Source organism: Triturus cristatus, chromosome 7, assembly GCF_964204655.1.
Source record: "Triturus cristatus chromosome 7, aTriCri1.1, whole genome shotgun sequence".
Lineage (NCBI taxonomy): Eukaryota > Metazoa > Chordata > Amphibia > Caudata > Salamandridae > Triturus > Triturus cristatus.
This window is the reverse complement of record NC_140590.1, coordinates 568170568-568182618: the sequence shown is the minus strand read 5'-3', so window position 1 is coordinate 568182618 and position 12051 is coordinate 568170568. Positions and strand designations below refer to the sequence as shown.

At 44.3% G+C, this 12051-nt stretch overlaps 1 protein-coding gene across 2 annotated transcripts in view; it reads left to right on the top strand.

Moving 5' to 3' along the window:
• LOC146810138 (polycystin-1-like) overlaps nt 1–12051 on the top strand; it is a 545091-nt gene that overhangs the window by 205453 nt on the left and 327587 nt on the right. For both annotated transcript variants that reach the window (XR_014966550.1, XM_085617085.1), the window contains exon 15: nt 8312–8448. Coding sequence is in view for 1 of the 2 variants with exons in the window: in XM_085617085.1 (XP_085473211.1) it covers nt 8312–8448 (137 nt within the window). In the remaining variant the exon portion in view is untranslated. The remainder of the gene's footprint in view (nt 1–8311; nt 8449–12051) is intronic.

Sequence of the window (12051 nt, the reverse complement as noted above, 5' to 3'; positions counted from 1 at the left end):
GTACAGGAAACAAAAGAAAAGGCTGTAGCATGTCAATTTTTTCTAACACACAGCAGCATTTAAATATAATGAACTATACGCATATTTCAAATCATATCTACAATAAGGAAATCACAAATAAAGTACTTTTTTGTAATTCTGAAATGTGATGGAAATGTGATGGAAACAAAAAATATAATAGAATCAAAAGAAATCAAGACACTTTAGTTGATGGTGTGCAAATGATAAATATTCACAGAAAACCAATTTCCACACATTTTTGTTTTTGTGCTTCATATTTCTACCAGTAAAACTGCATGTCTAGGCAAATTTAGTGCCCATTTCAATGGAGAATATGGTCTGTTAATGGCTGTGCCCTAATTCATCGGTGCTGCAAAATGCATCACCAGCTGCATACCCCACTGTACCACTCTCCTGCTGAATGGGCGTGGCACCGTTGCTTCATCTCTTTTTCTGTACGACACTCGGATCTTTCACAGTCCCTATGACTTCAGTGATACAACATTAATGCCAACAACCCCATCTCTAAAAATTGTTCCAGCACCACTGCTTTAATCATCTTGCGCCTAGATTACTGTAATATCTTGTATCCGGGCACCAGAAAATAGACTGCAGATTTTGCAGAATGTGGCAGCAATACTGCAGTTGCCAAGATTCTGTTCAGTGTCTCAGAAACTCCGCACCCTACATTGGCTCTCTTTGGAGAAGCGTATCCGTTTAAAGCGCTATGCGCAGGACATCTCATTGTGAATACATTTGATGTTTTCCCTCAGCAGACCTCAATCTAGCTCTGGTCCAATGTTATAAACTGGCGAGAAAGGGGTGATGCATTTTTTGTATATTAGCCCGATGTTATGGGATAAACTGCCCATTAATCTTAGGAAAGTAGCCAATCCCTTCTGCTTCTGGAAACTGTTGAAGACCTGTCTGTTCTTGGCTTAGGATAGTCTTGATGTTGAGACATAGTAGCTAGAGGTGTGCTGAGAAGCCCTAGCTGGGGCAGCCGTGCACAGTATGAATCTTCTTAACATAACATATATAAAATCAAGTAACTGTTATTCAATTGTACACTTCTGTTATCTCTGGCATCCCCCAGGTATTCTCTCTTAAACTCCACCCTGGACAGTCCCAGGAACTATGATCCTATCAGTTTCTGCTACTACTTCTCAGATGTTACACACTCACAACACACCCATGTGGGCAGACACCAACACATGCATGCACTCATTTAACATCCAATCAGAACACTCTGACACCGCTCATGCTTTGGTCGCGCCTTTTATCTAGCTTGTATAAAATCTGGTTCTCCTTATTAGAGTAACTCTTAATGCAACTGACAGAGCCGTTCCTTAAAATTCACCATAAGTCATTTCAAGTGTGCTGCACATCTATCACCCGTGCACAATACATACCCTCTGTCGACAAACATAGAACCAACTGAGTAAAGCAAGAAGTGTTTCACTTATTGATTAGTGTAATAGACAATTTCACGCTTTCAAACATGGTCTGCTGATTGTTCTATAAAAGGGGATGTATCAGGTGGCCTATCGACCAATAACCACCTTCCCTTTTCCCAAGTGAAGATTGTAGAGAGGGGGAGGCAGTAGAATACCTGCTTCAAGACTATATGGAATCAATTAAAATGAACCACAGTCCCCAGTCTGCTTTAGACCTTTGGGGCCACAGAATCCATGAAAGCTGAGAACATAGAAGATCTTCTAACAAGATTGTGGTGGTTTGCCCAGAAAAAGAGTTGCCCTAGACACAGCTTTACAGTGGTTTTATGTCAAACGTCTGCCAAAGGAGCTGGGGTATCGTCTCTATACCTGCAATTCCAAACTGTATGTAGATGATATTCAGATCCACATCCAGATGAGTAACCACAAGGAAGAATCCTAAATTGCTTTAGTCATACCCACTACTGCATGAAGTATTACATCATGGTCCTTAATAGACACAATACATATACCTTGGCCTTAGGAAGAAGGGGCTACCTCTACCCCTGCAAAAAGGTACAACACCTGGGAGGTGAGTGTCAGAGCTCAGTCATCAGAAAATGCATCACTTTCCAACTGATGATGTTAAGAAGGACCCTTCACATCTTCTCGTGATACGATGGCAGAGCTGTCATGCTCTCATGGGTGGGTTACTAGTATGTAGTATATGTGGGAGTACCAAAGAAATAATCTAGAAACTCCAGAGGATCCAAAATTATGCAGAAATACTGTGCCTTAACCAAGCCTGAAGGCAAGGTGCAGCATATTTCATGAGCAGAACATGAGTATTTTTAATGTGGGAAGACTTGTTTGCCCAGTTGGCGAGCGCAGAGTTACACGCTGACCCCTCAGCTTTGCTAACTACTGATTGGTGCGACCAAAGTTGATACTCCAAGGTATTAAACAGCTTGTTACATTAAGCCCAACTTGGTTCTCAAGTAAAATTTAATCTAGTAAGCAATGTTCCATCTAATTTTTCTCCTCTGTGTGCGGCAGTGTAGGGTCTCTGTGCGCTGCAGCCATGGCTATGTGCGCCAGGAACCAGACAGCACATGTGGGTGCAGCGCCAAATATCACTCCAATCTTATGCTTAAACAAGTGAAAAGACTGTGCATTTCCACACATACAGCGCCACGTTAAGGGTCTTAAGGCAGGTTTGCAATTTAGATACACACGCCATGACATGAATTGGTTACACAGGCAAGTACACTTCGGGTTTAGAAAAGCACAAGACTCCAATGCTGGTACCATCATAAGATTTTACTGCTGTAGGTGTAATGTTACTTGTTGTATTATATATCTGGATGCACAGACGGAAGGAAGCAACAAAATACCAGCCAGGCGGCACACTAGGCTCGGCAGAGAGATTTCTAACTTACCTGTTACCTAGAAGAAAAGCAGCATGTCCAAAAGAACGACGTGTGCTTTACACGTCGTGCTTTTGGACTTTGGGCAGCCAACTTCAACTAGGCACAGCCAGGGCCGCCTTTAACACTGGTGGCGGCCTGTGCGACAATGTTTGTTGACGCCCCCCCAATGGCCACCTCTACCACGGATTCCCTCACTAGCACCCGTTAATAGCGGCCCTCAAGTCTCCAGAACCAATGTCTCTCTGATTCATTTAGTTTTATAGCACCACTCATACCAGTGCAAGGTGTCAGAGCACTTTACATAATACACACATTGCACAGAGACAATCATAGGTGTGTAAATCAGTGTATTGGAAGTGTTCCATCAGACAGGACTACAAGGTGTAGTGTAGGAGTAACATGTCATCGATACTAGTAGGCAATATAGTTTAAGAGTGCTTATTCTGGAAAAGTACAAATTCAGAATTTAAAATGTAACACCATTGTTAGAGGTTCTCTTAAAAAAAAAAAACAAGAATTGTTTTTTACCCAAATTTGGCAAGATTAGCATAATAAAAGACTGGGCAAAAAATACATATTGCTCTAACATAATACTTGCATTTAACACGCAGCTGTTTGATGACAGTTAATAGCTCAATGCTCTATATTAGGATTTTGTCTTACAAACCACAAGTAACAAAATGAGCTCTCTTACAGAAGCAGTACCCCACTGATCTATTTACATTACATGCACTTTGTGATCTGCATGGCACACGTTCTTAGCAGCAGGCATTTTAACCCACTGCGCGACTTTTGGATGAGTCAAAACTTCCACTAGACAAACCTCCGTCTCTTTCCAGGAAGACGATTAATCACCAGAGCTCTCTTGACATTTTAATTGATGCCTGAAAATTGCTGGAGGCCAGGAACACACAGGTGCTTTAAAAATGTTAATATACTTGCAAAAATGACGGCTCCACCCCAAGTCAGTGCCCGGTGTGGTGGCACCGATCTGGAGCCGGCCCTGGGCACAGCTTTCAGCCAAAGGGTTTGTCTGCATGGAGAAACGTCTGCCATTCCCTGCATCCACCTCTTCCCACGAGGACAACACCCTCATTATATGTATAGTCAGCTGCATGCAGCAAAGCCTGGCAGAGGCCTAGGCCTATCTCCATGCACAGCTCACTATCTGGCAGCCAACTCCTGCTGCGTATAACTTTTAGGAGGCTTGACTGCAGCAAGCCCAACAGCACGATGTGTGCTTTACACATAGCTGCCAAGGAGTCAAAAGTTGCACGAGAGAACTCCGATCTCTCTGTAGCAGGAACTTGAATAACCACCACGCATTCACTGAGTGCTGGGCAAATCATTCCTGCTGCTCAGACTGGTCTCTGTAACTGGAGTCTGTGGGGTCACTCGCTGCAGGCAGGTGATCTGACAGTGTTGGGATGCACTGGGGGCAAAACTGGACCATCTGCAGCTGTAGATTGTAGTAAGGGTGAGAGGTAATGGCGTGGCGCGCTCTCCGAGCTGTGCCCTATGCCTTTAGACACACGTGCCCGCTCTCAGTCTCACCATGACTTGTACGGTCATCAGGGAGCCCCCTCGACCAGGGGAGGGGAGTTCTGTTGAGGAGGCCATGGAGGTAGTTTAATTTATTAATTCTGCGGGCTGCAGAAGCAATTCTTTGTTGTGACAGGAATTTGAAATGAAAACATCATGTTGCTGCTCAGCCTGCACTGACCAGATGCCCCTCAGTGATACTGTAGGGCGGGAGGACAGGAGTGCCGTCCTGTAGGGCGCAGCTCTGCAGCCCTGCCAAGTACCACGCATCACGCGTTAGACTAACGCATTTCAGTGTGGTGGTCCGCTACACCGCACTGAAATGCAAAGTCATACATAATAGCACTTCCTCAGCTGTTAAGCCTGGAGCTCCCATATAATAAATAATGCATGATATAAGCTGCAGGGGCAGCGCGCAATGTGTGCTGCTCCCGGAAGGCTTGGGGGCCACGTAACAGGTGTAGTAAACAAAGAAAGGAAAGCGTGGGCATCTTTGTCACTCATTGAGTGTGCAATCCTTGTCACACTCGACTGCGAAGCGTATCTAGAGAGATTTCCGAAAGCATTGTTGTGACAAGGGCCTTCCCAGCGCGGTAAAGTGCGTGAAATTACACGCGCAAGTAGGAGGGTGTGAGACGAATTCCTCCATCAAGGCTGGAGTGTGTAAATATGCCGAAAGCTGGGCTCGCCCATCACGACAGAGTGAAGTGCAGCTTCGGAACAGCATCTGAAAGATTCGCCTCTCTCAGCACAGTGCCTTGTGCCAAGCACCTCACAATGTAAGGATTTCTCCCCCGACGTGCTGGTACAGCCTATAGGGCTGACAGGCCTCTTACTGCTCGAGGCGCCATTGCCAACCGAAAGTGCAGGAGGGTCGCATAGTTGACCTCACTGTTTTGTGACTGAAGGCTGTCTTTCGTCCATCGAGGGCCTGACTGGGAAATGGACCAGAGAGGATACTGCGGACTCGCCAGTGATGGCGTAAACCAAGCAGACACAACACCTCTGTTTTTGGAGGGAAGGGTATGTTTGCTATGAGTCAGTGGAAGAACCCTCGTTCCAAGGTGGGTGGGAAGGGGGCACACATGGGACCCCTTCTACAGTGGGACACTCAAAGTCAGTGCCCCCCGTTATGAACTCATACTACGAACGAAAGAGTGAACCACGTCCTTCTGTTGCACCATCTTGTGGTCATGTATTGGTGACAAGATGGCTCAGAGAGTTAAGCATACAATGATGACAACTGCTCATGGTATGTTATGTGCATTTGCATAGTGCTTGAATAACATGAGTACGGTCTCATAGCACTTTTAAAATCTAGGAACCATCTGTGATTCTGGGGTACTTGTTGACTGGAGTCAAAGCGGCATGGTTAACTGGTATTTGGTTCTGTTTCATTCACTAATAATTACACAGAAATTATAAAAATGTCACTCATAGGAATCTGAAACCTTGGCAGCTATGGCTCTGTCTCACCCGAGCTGTCAGCTGAGCAGAGCGCACATGCACCTGCCTGTGCCAGCCACAACAGAGACCTGCACCGTTGGTGAAGGGCTGGTGACATGATTAAGGTGGCGACAAAAAAGAGGCGGGAGACGACGTCTATTCGCGTCTTTTCTTTTGCACTTGCTGCATTGCTTTTTTAATGGGCCGTCGCTGGGGCTGTTTGTAACCATTTGTGAAAATATTTGTTAATTGCAGCACCGTCATGCGCTGCAACTAACAAACATATTTTCACAATGGCTCACAATCAGCCCCAGCCGCGCTCCATTAAGAGAAGAAATGCAGCAAGTCCCAAAACACGACGTGTAAAGCACACATCGTGCTTTACACATCGTGCTTTTGGACTTGCTGCATTTCTTCTCTTAATGGAGCGCGGCTGGGGCTGATTGTGAGCAATTGTGAAAATAAGTTTGTTATTTGCAGCGCATGACGGTGCTGCAATTAACAAATATTTTCACAAAGGGCCACCAACAGCCACGGCCCATTAGGAAAGAAGTGCAGGAGCCACGTGCCAAGGAATGTTCCCCCAAACAGAAAAATTACTGTTTTCGCGCCGCTCGCGTTTTAAAAGCGGCGGCGCGAAAGCTCTTACAAGATGTGTGCGCGCTTCCCTCAGGACACTGCGCGCTCGGGGGTTAGTGAGGTGCGCGCACCTTACAGGGAACACGGGTAGCAAGTGACAGTGTGCAATATTTTATATTATATTATTTTAATATTTATAAAGTTGACATTTTGTTGCCTTCAATCTGCTGTTGCACATGGAGCATGAATCCAAGACAGCTTTCTACCCTCCTGCAGAGACATGCTAATGACTTACAGGAAAGGAGACAATAGGGTCCTGCACTGGAGAGAAGTGTTACCTCCCTCCTGGAGAAAGCCACACGGATGTTGGGCCAAAAGCCGAGCTTCAAAGCTGAAACCGACGTGGAAGAGCAAATGGGGAACACATGGGAGAGGGCAGCCCCATTGTTTGGGCAGAATTGCTGGCACCCGGGGAGGAGAGGGTAAACCTGTTGGCAAACTGTGTTTCAGGGTCATGTTACCCCCTTTGGTAGCCACACGTCTAGGTTGGGCTAGGAAGCTCTGGACGCCGAGAGAGGGGTTCTGCCATCTTGCGAGTGGGCAGAATGGTTTATCCTGGGATAGATAGGTGACACACTTCCCAGGTAGTGGCCTTCAGGAAGGAGGGAACCTGGTAGTACATTCACTACCAACCGCATCTTATCCTGAGACCATTTTATGGGCATAAATAGGGCTCCCCTGGCACCCAGGTCTTAGATCTCGTCTGGACTGGAAGAAGGATACCCCTACTGCACCATGTAACCGGCATGGTGAGGCTGCACCTGCATGGACTGCACGTGCAGATCCTGGTGGCTAGCAAAGGAGAGGGACCATGCCCATTGTATCCTACTCAAGGAGAAGTTGTCTCCAGGGGCGAGCAAAAGCCAAGAGACTCCATCGACGCTGTGGCCAGGACTGCCTCACCTCCTTGGTGGACCGAGGAGTAGCCTCAGGAAGACTCCTGTTGACCCCATCCCATTCACAGCATCCTTGAGCATCTTCAGCACCCTTTATCCCTTGCCTCAGGACCACTTTCATAGAAATTGGTTGCAAAGGGGAGAAAGTGCCTAGAATTGCCTGAAGACTGCCTCACCTGTAAAGGAAACTAATTCTGAAAGCCTTTCTGGTCCCCCTGACTGGCTCACTACTGGAAATGTTTGCCTAAAGTGACTCTAAATGACCGCAGTACAACTAGTCCAGTTTTTTTGTGAAAATTAACAGTTTTGTTGAATTGACAGTGCTTGTTCATGGTTGAGTGAAATGCTTTGATTTACTAAACCTTGTAAATTATATATCTCTTGTACCCTCTGGTGGATCTTTTTCGTAGTGGTGTCTAAAATACATAAAAATACAGTCTATTTTTATAAATTAGTCTCGGATTTACTTGGTGTCTTGTCGATTTCTTCTTCAATTGTTTTGGTGCTGTTTAAATGCTTCACACTTGGTCCTTTGTGTAAATCTTGCTGCTTAGAGCCACAGCTACCCAGGGGTGAGCTGAAGGGTTGACACACGAAACCTAAGGGCCCTAAAGGGATTGGTAAGTATATTACTCAGTGAGGTTGCACAACCACACCATATAATACACCTAATTTCCTCATAGCAACCAAATAAGATCTTCATATTCTTCTACCAAGGTATACATAGCAGATAATGCTTTTTTTATGTTCTATAACACCAAAGCCATACTACTAGTACATCCATGGTCTTAAGAAGCATAGTCTTGGTTGCGAACACGTAGGCTTTGAAGTGCCTTGTACAATATCTAGCGAGGGATTCTTTGAAGGTACCTTGTTTTCCTGTGCTTTCTTTTATCTACTAAATAAATATTTTTGGTTGTAGGTGGCATTTTGGAGATGATAGTCCAGTGCTGGAGGAATCTTGGGGTCCCCCATATGACCCAATGCATCTGGAGCTGGATTTAAAAGCGGCGATAGTCAGCATACTGAGCAGAGTGAACCACACCTACAGGCAGCCAGGTAAGCAAGGCACACATTGTTGAGAAGAAAATAAGTGACAAATGAGTAGTGTGATCCACACATACAGGCAGAGGATAAGTGACATAGCAAGCAGTTATCTGCATATATATTTACGTAGGTGTATTTGGTGAAAATCAAGCTACAAAACAACACATCATTGAACACACAGTGTGAAGAAAGGCTTCAGAAAGGAAGAGGGTGTTTAAAGAAGAGTAGAGAAAGAAAAAGAGAGTGGGATTTTGTAAGGCTTGGATCGTCAAGGTTTTTCCAGCAGTGGGTTTACTTCTTTAATGAATCACCACCCAAACACTTGACAACAAGCTAACAAACCTTCCCAGATTGAAACATACTGGATGTAATATATTGGAAATTATATACCCTATGGCATATAAAAATTAAATTAAATTACGCACATAAACATCATACATGAACCAGAAAAGGTGACTGCTGATAAACACCTCAGTTTAAAATGTGTCTATAAAAAGCCACCTCTTCCCCAGCAAAGCCTCCTTTGCGTGAAGCAGTGACACTTGAAACTTCTTCCCATTTGTGAAAATGAGTAAAATCTCCTACGGAAGGAAACTTCACGCCGGTGGATTCAACATTCAAAAACGTTATCTGCCCTGGAAGGTTATGGTAACAGTCTACAGCTATAAGCCTCCATATGTTTGCTACTGTTTTTCCCACACTTGAATTCAAAAAGAATATCACACTGCTTGGTGGCAAACTGGCAAAATGTCACCAACAATAGACCCATTTGCTTTAAAGTCCTTAGCAGCTCACTTAACCTTTATCTGAATATTGGTGATTTCCCTCGAACTGTTTATTGTTCAAGACCTCTGGGTCTGTTTCGAGTTGGTAGACGCATCAGAGTTACCACTTACCATATATATATATATATATATATATATATATATATATATATATCACCAGAAATCCTTCGTCGTCGGGGGCCCCCGACCCTGCAGGGCGGCCTCAGCTGATGGGGACGGAACTTCCCATTTTATTAAAGCACACAAAAGATATGCTGAAGCCAATTCACGGTTCACTGCACTGTTTTATTCTTGAAGTGAAAAGTTGCAGAAGGAATACTTTTCCTGACGCGTTTCAGCAGTTACGCCTTAATCATAGGATTGAAGTGTACATAGCGCTCAGACACAGGTGCTTTATATCTTTTTGACCACGTGACCTCGAAAGAAAACCTACAAGTCCCAGCATACATCAGTGAAGTTCTCAAGTACACTCTGCGCTCCGGTGAGTATACATATATTCCATAGTGGTGTTTTCTTTCTTTCACCTAAAGTCACAGTCCATAAAACATTACGTGCGATGTATTCTGAATTTAAAGAGGCCACGTGCTAGTTCCAAAATGTTTAACATGTTCCGAGCACATTTTCAGCCTTCTGCCTCTTGAGATGCATTGTCTCTGCAACATGCGGAGTCCGGAATTGCCAGGGTGAAGAATTCACCTCTCCCCTCTCCCTTTCTCACCTCGACTGCTTATAATTCCTGGAAATCCATTTTCGTGCACAGGAGGCAAGCAGGTCATGCCCCCCAATTAAACATCACCAGAAATCCTTCGTCGTCGGGGCCCCCGACCCTGCAGGGCGGCCTCAGCTGATGGGGACGAAGCTTCCCATTTTATTAAAGCACACAAAAGATATGCTGAAGCCAATTCACGGTTCACTGCACTGTTTTATTCTTCAAGTGAAAAGTTGCAGAAGGAATACTTTTCCTGACGCGTTTCAGCAGTTACGCCTTAATCATAGGATTGAAGTGTACATAGCGCACAGACACAGGTGCTTTATATCTTTTTGACCACGTGACCTCGAAAGAAAACCTACAAGTCCCAGCATACATCAGTGAAGTTCTCAAGTACACTCTGCGCTCCGGTGAGTATACATATATTCCATAGTGGTGTTTTCTTTCTTTCACCTAAAGTCACAGTCCATAAAACATTACGTGCGATGTATTCTGAATTTAAAGAGGCCACGTGCTAGTTCCAAAATGTTTAACATGTTCCGAGCACATTTTCAGCCTTCTGCCTCTTGAGACGCATTGTCTCTGCAACATGCGGAGTCCGGCAATTCCGAAAACACCACTATGGAACATATGTATACTCACCGGAGCGCAGAGTGTACTTGAGAACTTCACTGATGTATGCTGGGACTTGTAGGTTTTCTTTCGAGGTCACGTGGTCAAAAAGATATAAAGCACCTGTGTCTGAGCGCTATGTACACTTCAATCCTATGATTAAGGCGTAACTGCTGAAACGCGTCAGGAAAAGTATTCCTTCTGCAACTTTTCACTTGAAGAATAAAACAGTGCAGTGAACCGTGAATTGGCTTCAGCATATCTTTTGTGTGCTTTAATAAAATGGGAAGCTTCGTCCCCATCAGCTGAGGCCGCCCTGCAGGGTCGGGGGCCCCCGACGACGAAGGATTTCTGGTGATGTTTAATTGGGGGGCATGACCTGCTTGCCTCCTGTGCACGAAAATGGATTTCCAGGAATTATAAGCAGTCGAGGTGAGAAAGGGAGAGGGGAGAGGTGAATTCTTCACCCTGGCAATTCCGGACTCCGCATGTTGCAGAGACAATGCATCTCAAGAGGCAGAAGGCTGAAAATGTGCTCGGAACATGTTAAACATTTTGGAACTAGCACGTGGCCTCTTTAAATTCAGAATACATCGCACGTAATGTTTTATGGACTGTGACTTTAGGTGAAAGAAAGAAAACACCACTATGGAATATATGTATACTCACCGGAGCGCAGAGTGTACTTGAGAACTTCACTGATGTATGCTGGGACTTGTAGGTTTTCTTTCGAGGTCACGTGGTCAAAAAGATATAAAGCACCTGTGTCTGAGCGCTATGTACACTTCAATCCTATGATTAAGGCGTAACTGCTGAAACGCGTCAGGAAAAGTATTCCTTCTGCAACTTTTCACTTGAAGAATAAAACAGTGCAGTGAACCGTGAATTGGCTTCAGCATATCTTTTGTGTGATATATATATATATATATATTTATATTGTCTTACAGCGCATATAAAGAATGGTAAAGTTGAGACAAAGCTGTACAGAAAGCCGACAGCGGGCAATACGTTGCTTCATGCAACGAGCATCCATGCTAAAAATTTGATTAAGAGCATCCCCTATGGGGAGTGCTTGAGAACTATGAGAAATTACAGTAACAAAGAAGAGACAAGTAAGGAGTTGAGCTGTTTGAAAACCCGGTTTAAATCTAGAGGGTACTCAGATGAGTGTATAACAGCAGCAATGTATAAGGCAAAAAAATAAATCAAGGGAAGAAATCCTTTTTAACAAGAGTAAGACCAAAGAAAAATTGGATAATGATAGCAAAAACCAATGCAGAATGATTACAACTTACAGTAAGCAGGAAGATAGCTTAAGTAACATTCTGAATAAACATCGGCATATCATCAGGAATTACCCTATACTAGGTAAAGTAGTGCAACGCAGTCCACAAATAACATTTAGATGGGCCAAATCCCTAAAATAAACACTCATGAGGAATATGGTGAAAATATCTAAACCAAGCAACATTAATGTAACTTTGTTTAGTAGAAAGAAAGGGTTTCTAA